Source organism: Tamandua tetradactyla, chromosome 2 (genome assembly GCF_023851605.1).
Source record: "Tamandua tetradactyla isolate mTamTet1 chromosome 2, mTamTet1.pri, whole genome shotgun sequence".
NCBI lineage: Eukaryota > Metazoa > Chordata > Mammalia > Pilosa > Myrmecophagidae > Tamandua > Tamandua tetradactyla.
This window is the reverse complement of record NC_135328.1, coordinates 117,012,635-117,027,579: the sequence shown is the minus strand read 5'-3', so window position 1 is coordinate 117,027,579 and position 14,945 is coordinate 117,012,635. Positions and strand designations below refer to the sequence as shown.

Sequence of the window (14,945 nt, the reverse complement as noted above, 5' to 3'; positions counted from 1 at the left end):
CTGGTCCTGGTAGTTGGACCATGAACATTGCTGACCCACTATCTCTAACTCAGGCCTCCAGGTGCTCTGCAATTGGGAATTCTCATGCATAGACCGTCTTAGAGGGCTGGGACAATGAGAGAAATCGGACAGAGAAAGGAGGAAAGCACCATCAGGTCTAAACCATCCTTTGGAAGGGGAGGCCTTTAACCTGTGAAATATATGACAAATCCTTTCTTTGGCAGTATAAGGAAAATGAGAAAATTGAAGGAGCAGGTTCATGAACACACCACTCCTCAGAAAGAGCCTAGGTTTGATGTTTTGTCCAAATCATAAAGCAATTGAAGCAGAAATAATGTTTCAAGGTGCTATTTCATGTACGCATTTTAGTATTCATTAAACAATTATTTGTTGAGATTTTACTTTGTGCAGACTAAGAACTGTGCTGTGGTGGGTCCTAGGGAGAAAGTGGGGTCACTGACTTGTCCTCGAGAAATTCACCTTTGGGCAGAAGGGGTGGTGAAGTTATTCCAAATATATGGCTCCTCTTGACCCTATGCACCTTTCACATAGGTAAAAACTCCCTAATGTTTTGAGCCAGCCATGGTTGTACTTTCTGGACCTGTACTGTTGCCAAAAGTGAGCTCATCAGCCTGATGTGCACTGAAGCCACTTTTAGTCCCTATGTATTTTGAGAAGAGAAAGGGTTTATTGCTTTGTGGACTAATAAGGAGACTGGAGGAAATGTTAGGGCAGCTCCATGAACAAAATAGGGTCTGGGCTTTTCTACTGACTGGAGAAGGCCAGCAAAAGGGTTGGTGACAGGTTGGGGAAGAGGCTGTGGGCTAATCAATCTGGGGGAAGGCAGGCTTAAGGGGGAGGGTTAAGCAGAGCATGCTGTGCTGCAGAAAATGCTTTGTCTGAAATAAAGGCTTAGAATGATCAGTATGGCTAGAACCCACCAGGACCAGCCAAGGCAGGAAATGCAGAGTCATAGGAAACTCACTTTTCTTGCCATGAAGCAAGCTTTTTCTGAATAAACATGAGGAGGTGGGAGTTCAAGCAAAAGATTTTAAAAATTCTCCAAACTAGTAAGAGACGGGTCACCTCAGTGCTAAGGGGGGTTGGTAAATGAAAGTTTCACCTGCCCTTTCATTTTGTGTCTGAATCCAAACCTAAAGGCTTCCTCAATGAGCTCCTAAGAAACACTCCTCAGAGTGCCTCTCTTCAGATTAAGTTTAGACTAATGATCTTATTACTGCTTTTTTTTGTTGTTCTTCTAACAACTTTTCTGTTCAGCAATATACATTTGTCCCATTTTCCTTAAAAAATCCCAGCAATGCTTTGCCCCAGTCTCCTGACATCCACTTTTTGGCACACCAGAGTGTATTCCTTATAAATACTGTTGTAAACAGAAATCTAATATGGCATCATTATTTCCATTCTTTGGTGATACCCTTTACTGCACGAGAATCTTATGACTGGATGGGATGTCACTACCATGAGTAGGTGTCTACTCTGTTGACATGGAGTTCATCAATAGGGAGAATGTCTGGGATAGGCTTGGCCTGATCAGGTGAGCCTGGAAAGGGGACTGGATCCTTCATGAAGTCACAGCTGGGAGATAGGAGAGGTCATATAGAGAGGACCAAGTGGCAAGGCTCTGAGAGTGGCCTCAATATATATAAAAATACAGTCCTCAAATATATACAAATATATTTGTATATATATATACAAAAATATATATATATATATATATAAAATATACAGTCCTCAAATATATAAAAAACTACATCAACAAATAGCATTTCTTTTCATCTTCTCAGAGAGAACTGGAACTAAAGCCTGTACAGCTCGGCTGCACACAGCGTGTATAGGTGTTTCATGTGTTGCAGGTTAGGTGCATAAATCAAGATTTCCTACACAAAGCTAAACTGGGGAGTTAGGGTGGAAATATTTTGAGTATTTATTTTTAAAGATGCCAGATAGGACTTTGTGCAATGTATTTTTGTAAATGCTTTTCAAAATATTTGTCTTTGGTAGTGTTTCTTTTGCTGCCACCAAATTGATAAGATGCTATTGAGATGTTTAAATAAAGAGTTTTAATTTTTAAAAGTGCATGTGATATTTCAAAATTTTTTTTTGGACACAATGTATAAAGATGTTATTTGTAACAATACATAAATAGGAAAGGATGGAGCTGCATAGGAGCAGAACTTTTGCGCATTTTGAAGCTAAATTGGTATTCATACTAGTTCATTATAAATGTAAGATATAAATTACAATCCTCAGCATAACTATTAATAAGCAAAAGATATACAAAAAGGGAGTGAAAGGGAACCAAAATGTTACACTACAAAAGTAGTGTTAATTACTAACACTAGCTAACACACTAGCTAAACACAAAAGGAGGTACTGAAGAAATTGAGAGAAGAAAAAGGAAAGAGAGATATATAGAAAACAAAGAGCAAGATAACAGAAGTCCTTCTTTACCAGTAATTTCTTTAAGTATAAAAGGATGAAAGTTTACAATAAAAAGCTGAAAGCAGAATTTGGTCAACAAACAGCAACACAAGGAAGATGTCAGTTGTCTAATCACAAGAAATGTGCATACCAACAGCCTGAGAAGGTGTGGGGGCTTCCCTACTAAAGACTCCAGTTAGCTCTCAGCCAGTCAACACTTTGATCTGTTTCGTGACATCCTGAGTGGGGTATGTGACCACTCTGCTCAGACTTCTGACCTGAGTCAGAAATCAGAAAAAATCAGTTCATGTTGTTTGAAATGTGGTCATAATTTCTTACACAATGATCAAAATCTAACTCCAACACTAAGGACTCAGTGGGCATGCGAAGAGTGGGTTGCAAAGGTGAACACCAGGATGACACCAGGATGGCAGCTCGGGGAAGGGCTTGGTGCCAGCAGGGATTCTTTGTGTCCATCTTCTCCTGTTTAATGTCTGGCTGCCTAGACTAGCCCCTCTAGAATCTTTGAACTCCCTCTGAGTTGCAGGTAATGTCAAATCAGTTTGGTGACCTAAAATCTTGTCAGGCCCACTGGTATGGAGTTTTCTTGCCATCAGGTAAAAGAATTCTCTATTTCTCTCTGGTTCTTCTGGTGCTATTATGAAAAATACTCAGGCAGTCAAGTCTGGGGAAGCACATCTGCAAAGGGTGGCTTCTCACTTGACGTTTTCTGATTTTGGTTCTAGTTCTTGTTCCTTTCTAAAAGAAAGGGGTGCTCTCTAATAACCCCAAATTTACTTAGCCCCTGTGGGGGTGTTTTGGTCACGTTAAATTGAATTATCTCAAGGAGAAACATTAACAGCCCCCAAATTAAAATTATTTGCTAAATGAGATATTTTGACAAATAGCTCCTAGTTCAGCAAAATGAAAACAAAATCTTGTGCTTCCGCTGACTGCTTTAGTTTTCTCCCCTTAACTGTGCTGGTTTCTTTTCTCTGTTTCTGGCAGTGCTGCTAAAAACCCTTTTTGCCTTCTATCCTCCCCTCCTCAAGCTCGGCCTCCTGTCCACCCACCCCCCAAATACTTTAAATGTTAGCCCATCGGAACCAGCCCCAATATTCTCCCTGACCTCAAAATCAAATCTAAGGGAACTGAAACTAAGAACAGCAGAGAATCACAGATGCTCACTACTCCTTTGTTTCTTGGGTCCACAGCATTAGAGAGGGTAGGGTCCAGCAGGAGTAATCTGGGGAGGCCTGCTTCTTTGCTGTAAGGAGAGGACACTGGATTGATTAACTGTGCAAACCTCCCTTTAAGTGTGTATGTAATGGAACTACCTGAAATGGTGGTGGAAATGGAGCACATGTTACAAAAACAAAAGAATTGAAGGTGCAGTGAAATAGAAGTGTGCAGATTTCCACCTCCCATTTAATAATAAGCTTGTAGGAACACTAAATAAGACAGATAATAAAATAGTGGTGGTAGGCTGTCAGTTTAAAAAATTATGAACTAAAAAAAATATGAGGGGGGAGACAGAGGCCAAACCAAATGTGACAGCTATATTAGCTAAAAAATGAATAAATAAAAGATCAGGATCCAAAATCCTGAAATCCCTGGAAGAACATTGAGAAATAACCAATGCAATTAAAGTATTAGCAAAAGAGCAAACAGTCAAACCCGTGCAAACCCTGTCTAAGAGCCCTACTTAGCCAGCAAGTGAAACTGTCATTGTAGACGAATATTCTGCTGGGGAATTCATTAAATTGAGAACATCCTTTAACAGCCAAGAATTAGACATTTTGGCCTGTACATGACTACAATTTCTATACCTCCTAAGAAAATTGCCTTATGATTACATTAAAAGAATGAGCATAAAGGAGGGCAAAGACATTAGGAATCCCTGTCAACTTCTCTACTTTGATAACTATGATGCAAAATTGTGAGCTAGTCCCTGCTTTATTCTAATTCAGTGCCCTATACTAGTGGGAAGATGCCCCTATACTGCGGGCTAACATGCCCCGGAAGGATTTGACAAAAGTGTGAAAACAAAATTTCATCATGCACTTCAAAATTCATATAAAATTACATCTTTTTTTGGGGGGGGAGCAATATAATATCTGGAGTCCAGATGAGCCTGTCAAGGGGCAGGGTCATGCCAAGCAGGAGGAAAGGCTCAGGGCTGGTACTTGCCTGGGGCAGGGAGGCCCCGGGTCACTGGTGGGAAGGAAGAGGCTGCCTGGACTGGCCTATTCCCACTGGGGTCAGCTAAGCCACCTGACCAGCTGGAGACAGGCAGGGTGACCCTAAGGCCGACAGGCATCAGGGCCACTTAGAAGCAGCCCCTTGACCACTTGAGCCCCTTCTTCTTCCTGCGAAGAAGGGTGGAGCGGGTTCTTTTCTTCACCATGTGGAAGGTCTGTTTTGTTAGAACTAAGTGGTAATTTCCTGAAGTTTCCATGGCATAAAAGACATTACTGTCATCAGGAATGATGAGCCCTGGTGGGGACAGACAGAGGCACAGTCAGCTGTGCTTACGGGGTTTCCCAAACCACTCCACCCCTTGGGCAGCACACAAAGTCAGACTTTCCCAGAGACACGAGTCCCCCAATTAGCTCCAGAACCACCAAAGAGTTCTTGGACTGATGAAGCACTGAACCCAACAAATCTTGTTAACACGTGACTCTGACTGCACCCCTGGGAATCTCAGCCTAGAGCTAACAGAGTGTGCTCCCACCAGCACACCTAATGGCCAAGTGCTTGATGCCTTCACTGATGGGGAGGTAGGTGCTATAAGAAGCATTCTCGATTGCAGATGCCCCTGAATACTGCACTCTTGGGGAAAAGGTAACTGAGGCTCAAGGCAGGGCAGGCCAAGTACAGGCCTTTGATGGGGGCAGGGAGTCCTCCACGGGCTGAGGTACCTCAAGTGAGCACTGACTTCTGCTCTGATTCTCTTTGCCACCTGACTGCTCCAGCCTAGAGAGTGCTGTATGGCCTAGAGAGGAAGTACAGACTTCCTGCTCCTGACTCTGTTGTCTGCCTACTTTTGTGGGAACTCAGATTTCCTTTTCTGAAAGACACAGTCCCACTTACTCTGCTCATCTCAACAAAATGCTGAGAGAAGATAAGATAGGATATAGGAAACAATGTTCTGGGAGTCAGAACTGATTCCCTGGGCTAATCGGTAAGAAGGCATGGGCAGTTCACCAACAATAAAAACAATAATAATAATAATAATAAAGTTACCCTTACAGTATATGGAGAGGCTCTGTGCTCTCACATAGAATATTTCCCTCTCCCACTGGGGACAAGAAACAGTCAGAGAGCACGTGAGTAACTGCTCTATGGGCTCAGACCCCAGGCTGCCTGGGTCCGTGTCACTGCTGGGAATATTGAATTGGGTCCCTGAAGCCTCCAAAGAGGATCAAGAGGTTTTGTTTTCTCTTGACATCATAAAACATGGACTTCAATATTTGCTCTTGGTGTCCACAGACCCATGATTGCTTGTGAGGCACAGCTCAGCCCATCCTGGCTAGATGGTGCCCTGCCCACAGAGCTCCTGGGGCAAGAAGAGAGGCCTTTGTCTTGGATCTCAATCCCGCAGTCTGCACTAGGGCTCCAGTGCTTGGGCCACACCCAGGGATGACACATGGAGAGGAGATTCCAGTCACAGGGGGAGACACTTCAGACCCTGAGGACCCCGAAATGCTGAACACCTCCCTTTTGGAGGCTGTCTTGGGCAGACACCCCAGGTGGCAGGTTCTAGGAGGAGAGTGCTGAGGAGGCCCCTCACAGAGAAACTCCTGGACCAGCTCCCTGACTTACTTTGGTCTGGTGAGATGATTTGCACCAGCTTGTATTCCTTTGCTGCCTCCAGATCCAGGTGGTACTCGTCCAGGGCTTTGAGTATCACAGCCAGAGCCCTGTCATGGCAGGTGATCTGGGCATGTCTGGGGACAGGCCATCAGGACATGGGTTCTGAAGCTGGCTCCCACAAGGGCAGTGGCAGAGGCCCTGCTGGAGCTGTCTCAGCAGGGAGCACAGGATTCAAAAACCCACCCCAGTTGGGTCTGGGTGTAGAGTGGCCCCACTGCCCTCTGCTGCTCCCCTCATAAGCCTCTATGGAAAGAGGGCCCTTTCCAATCATTCCATCCCATTTCCTGCAAGAAAGGCATGGCTCCCTTACAGGTCACTGCCTTAGGGCTGAGCCCCTTGCCTCTGATCCTTGGCCTGCTCAGCTCCTACTGGCTTCCAGAGGTCACCCTATAACAGGGTGTTGGGGACAGATGTGGCCACTTGGGGCCAGCTCCTCCCACCACTCCTTGGGCGTCTCTTTTCTCCCTGAGATCTGTGCTCTTGAACAGGCCACTCAAGGATGACAGAATTAGTGACTCTGAGAGCAGACATGTAGTCTAAGCCTGGATGGCAGTAAGGAAGAGGAGCTAGATGCCCAGAGGCCTACTGTGTGCCAGGCATGTGGTGGTTGAGGGAACCCACTCCAGTGCCAAGTCCTGATCTTGGGCAGGGCTCAGATAGAGTCATAGTAGCGATATCTGGATACACCCACCCAAACTCCAGTCTAAAACTGAACTTCAGAGCTGAGCATATGTCTAATCCAGCACCTCAGGCAGACTTTGTGCAGGTGGGGGATGAGGTGGCTCCATCAGCAGATCTATCCAGAATCTGCTCCCCTCATGGCCTCTTCCCTGGATCAGTTCCTACATTCCATGCCTGGGTGGTGGCAGCACCCCCTAACTGGCTTTCCTGCCTCTCCCCTACATGCAGTTAGATGGGATTCAAATCCTGAGGCCTCCATGACCTCAATCATATCCCCTGGGCCCTGTTTCTTCACCTCTGACCCCATGAGTGTCCTCCATTGGGCCAGGCCCACATTGAGCTTGGGGTTCTCCATGCGGTCCTTTCCCTCCCTTCTTCCAGGGGCTACCTCAGTGAGGTTTTCCCAGGCTGGCCAACCTCAAGGTAGAAGCCTCACATCTATGTCCACTGTCCTCAGCCCTGACCCACACCGAACACCTTTCTTTACTACGTGTGGATCTGCGTGACTGTCTGTCCTTCCCAACCCACTAGGCTCGCGGTTCCAGGAGGGCAGGGAAAGAACATGTCAATCATTCTGCATTCCTGCCTCTCCAGTGAGGGGCTCCTGAGGTCAACCACCCACCCAGCTCACCCCGATGCTCTTTGGCACATTGACATGGTCCCCATCCAAGCTGACGTGGACCATGCAGGAGTCGCACACCTGCTTGCTGTAGTACTGCAGGGGGCCCGAGGCTCTGTGGGCGTTCAGAGGAGCCCCGGGCTGTGGGTAGTCTGAGGCAAAGGTTGAGTCACCAATCTGTGGGAGGACGGTGAGATCAGGGTCAGCTCCTGAGCCTGCAGGACACTTTCAGCTGAAGATGAGCTTCATGGGGTTTGAGAACCAGTTTCCAAGTCAAGACATCTGACCCCTCTTGAGGGTGTGGAGAGGGGAAGGACTGCACTGGAAAGGGGCCCAGAAGACAGACCTTCAGGGAGAAAAATGGGCAGGCACTTGCTTCTTCTGGCCATCAGGGCATTTGGAGATGAAGCCCACATGCATTTACAGGTCAGACTTGGAGGCATCAGTCTCATGTCTGGGGAGTGAGACAGCTGCAACTCCACTGCTGAGGTCATGCCCAAGCTGGAGCCAGACAGTGGGCAGGGAGGCACCGCTTCAGCTGGGCTCAGCGCTGAGTTCCTGGGGGCTGGATAGAAGGGCGCCTTAGCTGGGGCTGATGCCAGGGACCCATCCACTCCTTCCTGTGCCTACTGCCCTTGGGCCACCCTGCCAAGGGCTCCTGCAGGCCACGGGAGCCCTGAACCCCAGGCACCAGAGAGATCACTCAACATCTCCTGTTTCCATCGTGGCGCACCCAGGCCCAGAAGGATGGGGCCATGATGCTGTCACAGGGCTGGTCAGGAGAGGAGAAGGGTCCCCAGTACTAAAGTACAGACACCCTGAGGCAATGCTGAGTCCAAAAATACACTGAGCCTCGAGGCAACTGCACATGTCGGCCTGGAAAGGGAACTCATCCTGAGCTCCGAGGCTTGACAATATCTGGGAGGTTTGGGGGATCAAGTATGCTGTTGGCCATCAGGGCCGGGGGCTCCTGCTCACAAGACAGATGGTAGCTACAGGGCAGAAGGCTGCTGTGAGTCTACAGAAAGCCACAGCTCATGGCGGGGCCCTGCTGCTGCTACCTTCTGCCTTGCCCTTACCACTCAGAATTGCTGAGCTGCTCCACAACCTCAAACCAGGCCTTAAATTCCTCCATGGAACAAAAGTGGATATAGGTGCATCCTGCCTGGAGGAGCTCAATCCTGGGAATGACCTTGTATTCCTGGGGCAGAGGAAGGAGAAGATGGAGAAAAGGCCAGACGTGAGGAGAAAGAGTGATCTTCTGGTGGAGAAGCAGCTGGCGTTGACTGCATTTCAACAGATGGCACTGAAGGTGGCACCTGGTCTGCCTCCTGCTGCTCAGTGTGTGCTTCAGGTGGTGAGGCAGCAGGTGCCAGATCCAGAGAAGCCTCAGGTTTTAGGTCTGAGGGTGGCAACTGAGGTGGCATCAGTGCCACCAGCAGCTCTGCTGGTAAAGCAGGTGATGTCTCCAGCTTTGGCTCCCGATCTGGGGATGATGCAGCCTCTTGAGGTGGCCAGGAAGGTGGTATCGGAGGTGTCTCCCGCTCTGGAGCTAGAGTGACGATTGTCGGAGAAGACAGGAGGAGCTCTGGAGGCCACGGTGGCTCCACGTCGGTAGGTGGCATTGGAGGCGCTGCCACAGGTGCCTATAGCTCTGCAGCTGACATGATTTCTGCTGCCAACAATGGAACTGGCCCTGGAGGGGGCAGTATAGTGGTTTGAAACTCTGGGCCTCACATAAGAGCCTGGAGAGGTGGAAAATGCACAACAGAACTGGCTTTCTATAGACCTTTCTCAACCCAGAAAAGTCTGTCCCGCCTTTACCTGCACCACTTCCCCCAAGGACGCCACCCTCAGAAAGTCTTCCAGGTTGCAAGCGCTCAGGGGAGTGGGTCAATACCCCTCTTGACTTCCTGCCCACAGACAAAAGAGGGATTCTGCCCCTGTGACCCCCACCTTCTTCTCTACACCCCACCCATCCCTACCTCCATACTCCTCACCCTGTGTCTGGGTCTCACTGGGCCCTGACGGCTCCAGCTCAGAGAGGAGGACCTGAGTCTGTCTCTCCAGGGCAGACCCAGGCAGCGCCATCTGGGCGAAGGCCACCAGCTGTTTGAGACTGGGAAAGTCCGGGGGCTCACAGAAATCATCAAGAAACTCATGGAGCCAGGTGAGCAGGAGGCAGGAGAAGATGCTGGGGGTGGACGGAGCCTCAGAGTGAGGAATGGCCATTCCCACCACACTGCCCTCTGATGACCACCCTCTGAGGTGTGGGCTCCTGGGCAAGACCAGACAGACAGACTATATCAGTCTGTCTTTGCTGGGCACCCTGCCACTGGAACAGAACTGACATGAGGAGAGGGAGGGCTTGTGTCTGCTCAGTCAATGGCACTGCATTTGTACACAGAAGGAGCTTCATCGACTGCCTGATGAGGGGACAGAGCATGTCCCCTGCCTCAGGTCCCCCTGGGCCATCATGTCACCTCAGTCTGGAGTCATGACCTGAGGTCATGCCTCCTTCTCTGCCAGCCATGTGAGGGTCTCCTCTTCCCACTGTCATGGTCCCTGAAGGGCATGGGCACAGCCCACTGCAGCCACCTGCAGCCAGGCTCACAGGACTGGGTAGTGAGGTGGGTGTGTGAGCTGCATTCTCCCCACACCTCCTGATCTTTGTCTGTGTGCTGCTGGCGTGGTGGAGGGGCAGCAAAGTTGCATGCGTCTAGAGTGGGCTCTGAACTCAGGAGCACTCTGCACCCAGTGCCCCAGGAACTCTCCCATGGGTCTCTCTGAGTTCTGTCACCCTGCAGGGGATGAAGCCCAGATCTCTGCACTCCCGTGGGAATCATGAGATGGACTCAGGGACCTGCTCAGTCACTCCTGGCACCAGCCCCCTCTCCCAATCCTGGGATGTCAGGAAGGAGCTCCTCTCTCCTCACTCACTTTTTTAGGCATTCCTGGCCTCCTCCATTCTTGTCATGCAAAGTGCAGCTATCGCCATACCTAGAGGGGATATGGGTGTGTCACATGTACCTTCTTGACTGCGTCCCTACAGTTGATGTCTACTACTGCTGTTGACCCACGACTCAGGCAAACACAAGGCCACAAGCACTTTGCCGTTCTTCAATGAAGTAGACTAAGTGCCTTTCAAATTGCTTATGCTCAGATTATTCTTCATAGATCTTTGATGAAGATATATGAATGATCCCTGAGCTGCATCTTCCCAGATAAATGGTCAGGTCTGGGGCTCCTCTGCCAGCCCCAGCATTCTGGACTCAGGCTACACTGAGGAACAAATGCACTTAGATGCAATCTCAAACCTCCTTCGAATGGGAATACAGGAACCCAAAGATCACTGGAGCAGAGCCTCTTGATGTGGAAAGGAAATTTCAAGACATTGAGAAGCCCTCCCCACCGAGCTTCCTTTCCAGAGAGCCTGGCATGGGGAAACACTTTCCAAGGTCTACATCATGCAATTCTGACTCTAACCTCAGCAGGTTGGTCCTGCTATGAGCCCACTAGCAAAAGAAGGAAACTGAGGCAAGACAGTGCAATGACCTCCCTCAGATATTCAGCTCATACATGCCAGAGCTCTCGTGAGATTGAGGATGAACATGTGCTCACCTTTTGGACACCCGGTCCAGGACCTGTTGGGTGGAAAGGAAGGGCCGGTAATGGAACATGAGGAGGGATACGCTGGCCTGGTTGTCATCCTCAACGGCTGCCACCATGCGCTCCAGGAAATTCTCCCATGCTCCCACCTTGCCGGTGTACTCCGCCAGGTCACTCTGGATTGGTGACACGTTTGCATCCTGAGACTGGAAGAGCAGTAGCAGGTGGTTAGCCACGGAGCTGGGAACCCAGGAGAGATGCAGGGCTGGGGAGTGAATGCAGACCTGCCTTTCCCTGGACCCCTGCCTTGGGACAAGAAGTGGGGCAGGAATTCAACTAGCAAAAAAAAAGGTCCACACACTCCAAATAAAAATTCTGGTGAAGGAATTATGAAGTCATGAAGACATTGTCGTCATTCAGGGGGCTGAGTAACAGTGGAAGCTGTGCAGCAATGCGTGGAAAGTGCTTTATTCCCGTGAATCCTCACCAACCACCCCCATTCATGAGATAAGGAAACTTCAAGGAGGGACTCAACTTTTTGCAGGAAAGAAGCCAGAACCATTCACCCTGGACCTTTATGATCTTCCCTCCATCCTCTGGCGGAGGGTCTGTTCCAGACATGGAGAGGAAGGGTCTGCTCCCCTCTCATTCTTCCCCACTTTAGAGGCAGTGCTTGGAGAAGACCGAGATGGTGAAACAACTTTGTTTTCACACCAACAGCCAGATTTGAATATCTTTTGCCTTAAAGGGAGTTCTGAGAACCTGCAACCATGGTGATCCCTGTTCAGGCAAAAGCCAAGTGCCAGGAGGACCCAGTCGGGAGAAAGACCCCCATAGACTGTGACTTGAACAGAAGTCTCAGTGAAGAGGAAACCCAAATGGTGGCCTGATGTGGATGTGGATCCAATTTGCACTGGACATGTGGAAATCAAATCACTAAAGTGATCCCATTAGCCCCCCTGACACCAGTCTGGCCAAAGAAGAGCATGTTCACAGCTGGACCAGGAAAAAACAGGGAAGCAGCCATGGTAAGAGAGTGTTGGTGGCCACTGAACCGCTGCACACTTATGGAGGTTCCATCGCTCCAGCTATTCAGTTTTCCCTGTATGTGTGTGACACACCCATTCGACTACAGGGGTTCTCACCAGAGGAGTGGGATGGGGGCTCAGTCCATTAGGACACACAGGAGAGGTTCCTTGCTGCACAACTTAAATGGACCTAGAAAGGAATCCCTTCAAGAACTGCCAGAAGGGAGCGGCCCTACCTTCTAGGCAGCTTCACTTCTGGAATAGAATGCAGAAACACAGGCTACAGTCCCTGCCCTGGAAGGTCAAGGGGTGTATTATGGGAGTGTACAATTTCCGCCAGTACTGTTGTCATAGCGTCAACCCATTTGAGTCCAAATCACCCTTGAGAGCATGAAGATGGTTAAGGCATCGAGAAGGTGTGCAAGTCCCATCCAACTGACTGCTCGAGGGCAAGCAGGTTTCCACCAGTAACAAGAGAAAAAGCAACCAAATACGAAAGAGCTCACGGTCTTATCAGAAGTAAAAATAAATATCTTCATCCATTCTCAGATGTTATAACAAAAGAATGAAAAATCACTTTCCATGAGACCAAGGGCAGGCCTGCACAGGTTGCTGGCACGGGTGAGGGGTGGGGACCCACATGGCTTTGGCAGGGAGACTGTGCCAATCAGATGGCAAATCCATGGGTTGGCACCCAAGGGAAGACACTACCGTTAGATCAGCGCTTTGTGGCCTGTCCCAGCTGCCTCAGGACTCAGGGTTGGAGAAACCACCACGCTATTCTCACTTGATCACACTGTTGGCCCAGGTTAAGGGGCCTCCTGGCCATCACCGCAAGGGGGCGCACCATGCCATCTCTGCCACCCTGATCAGGTGGACACGTGTCTGCACACTTGCCCAGTCCACATCGATAGGAGATGGCAACCTTGGTCCCAGGATTAACATGTTGCATGGGGATTATCTCACCATCACCCCTTGCCTTCCCAACAGCCATCCATGACTTCAGGTGTGAACAAAAAACTGCCCATGAGGTTTCCCAACCTGGCCGTGGACAACCCCATTCCTCATTCCTCCTCACACTGAAAGGAGGACTGATATGGCGCTACAGAGGCAGGATGACAATGCCAGCATTTCCTGAATTGTCTGACCTTGGGCCACTTTGACTTACCTTCGGGAACTCCCTGACCAACTGACAGCGGCGGCGAGGTGGAGGGTTCAGCCAACGCCTGCATCAATTGAACAATGTTTCCTTCCTAGCTTTTCTCATGCCAGATCCTTGTGCTCTACAAATGCAACATGAGAACATGTTGATCTGTTGACCGTCTCTGGCTAAATGAGCCTGGTGGTGGCCTGTTGTGGAATCTAGGTGCCTGGTTACCAGAGTTCTATATTCTGCTGGACTGCAGCTCAAAGGAAGTGAGGTCATCTCCTTAAGCTGCTTAACTGAAACTTCTCAACCACTAGGTCCTCCATGAAAGCCCCTCTTGACTCCTGACTGCTCATCCTCCTTAAACATGCTGTCATGTTCACTGAACCAAGTTTCCTCAACACGTCACTCCCCACAGCTACCTGGGAAGGCCTGGGTGCAAACTGGGCCCCGACCATGAGGAGGGAGAACTCAATTCTAACACAGATGAACTTTCTTAGAAATCTTGTGACCATGGTGTAGTCATTGTTACTGTCATCTCAGGATCTCCCCACTTTCCACACCTACACAATGGGGTCATTCTCCCATCTACTTCCTGGGTCAACATGTGGATGTGAGATAATCAGTGTAAAAGCCATGGCTGGTTTTTGAGTAGCTGACATACAAACAGACATGGCAGCATTAAAGAAGTAACACTCTTGTGGGTTGGCTGTGGCTTTGCGATCCGTGGAAGGTTAGATTCCTGCTTTGTCTCATTTCTGGGTCAGCACCTTGAAGAAGTTGAAATTAAATGGAATTTAGATAGGGTGGCTCTGTGGCATGACACCTTCCCATGGTTTCACATTATAATCAGAATCTGACACAAGTGAGAAAAATGGCTTAGCCTGTCAACAGCTGTGCTGGTTTGAAAGGATGTATGTCCCCTAGAAAAGCCATGTTTTAATCAAAATCCCATTTCATAAAGCTAGGATAATCCCTATTGTATACTGTATGTTTGAAACTGTGATCAGGTCATCTTTCTGGAGATGTGTCTTAGTCAAGAGTGGTTGTTCAGCTGGATTAGGTGATGACATGTCTCCACCCATTTGAGTGGATCTTGATAAGTTTCTGGAGTCCTATACAAGAGGAAACATTTTGGAGAATAGGAGATTCAGAGAGATCAGAACAGAATGACACAGCCATAAGAAGATGAGTCCACCAGCCAGCGACCTTTGGAGATGAAGAAGGAAAATTCCTCCTGGGAAGCTTCATGAAACAGAAAGCCAGGAGAAGAAGCCAACAAACTAGAACTACAGCCTAGGTCAAGGTGAAGCTAAAGTATGAGCTTTGTAGAAGAGTCCAAGGATATGTTCTCTAGGCATAGCTAGAAAGACAAGTCAAATAAGGACAGATGGTTTAGGGGAGGGTGTGTCTTTCAGATGGACAAACTCTTGTCCTTCACCTAAAGTGAAAAAGGTTCCAGTGAGGCTGGCCATGGAGGAAGCATGGTAAGGAGCATGTTATGAGAAGAACTCAAAGAAGGTAGTGTGTAGGTGTCAGGATG

At 48.7% G+C, this 14,945-nt stretch overlaps 1 protein-coding gene across 4 annotated transcripts; it reads right to left on the bottom strand.

Moving 5' to 3' along the window:
* Positions 1-4,543: 4,543 nt before the first annotated feature.
* On the bottom strand, positions 4,544-13,605 carry LOC143673724 (ral guanine nucleotide dissociation stimulator-like). 4 transcript variants are annotated; one of them, XR_013170544.1, is made up of 6 exons: positions 13,424-13,605; positions 11,240-11,433; positions 10,559-10,618; positions 9,619-9,812; positions 8,698-9,363; positions 4,544-8,183 (listed from the first exon to the last, which is right to left on the bottom strand). XR_013170544.1 is itself a non-coding variant. In XM_077148603.1 (5 exons), exons 2-5 carry the CDS (start codon positions 11,344-11,346, stop codon positions 9,008-9,010), a joined length of 717 nt encoding a protein of 238 aa, XP_077004718.1. In that variant the 5' UTR covers positions 11,347-11,433; positions 13,424-13,605; the 3' UTR covers positions 4,544-9,007. The 4 variants fall into 4 exon arrangements, 1 of the variants encoding a protein (XP_077004718.1); XR_013170546.1 differs by lacking the exon at positions 10,559-10,618; XR_013170545.1 differs by lacking the exon at positions 13,424-13,605 and having other exon boundaries at positions 11,240-12,352.
* Positions 13,606-14,945: the final 1,340 nt, after the last annotated feature.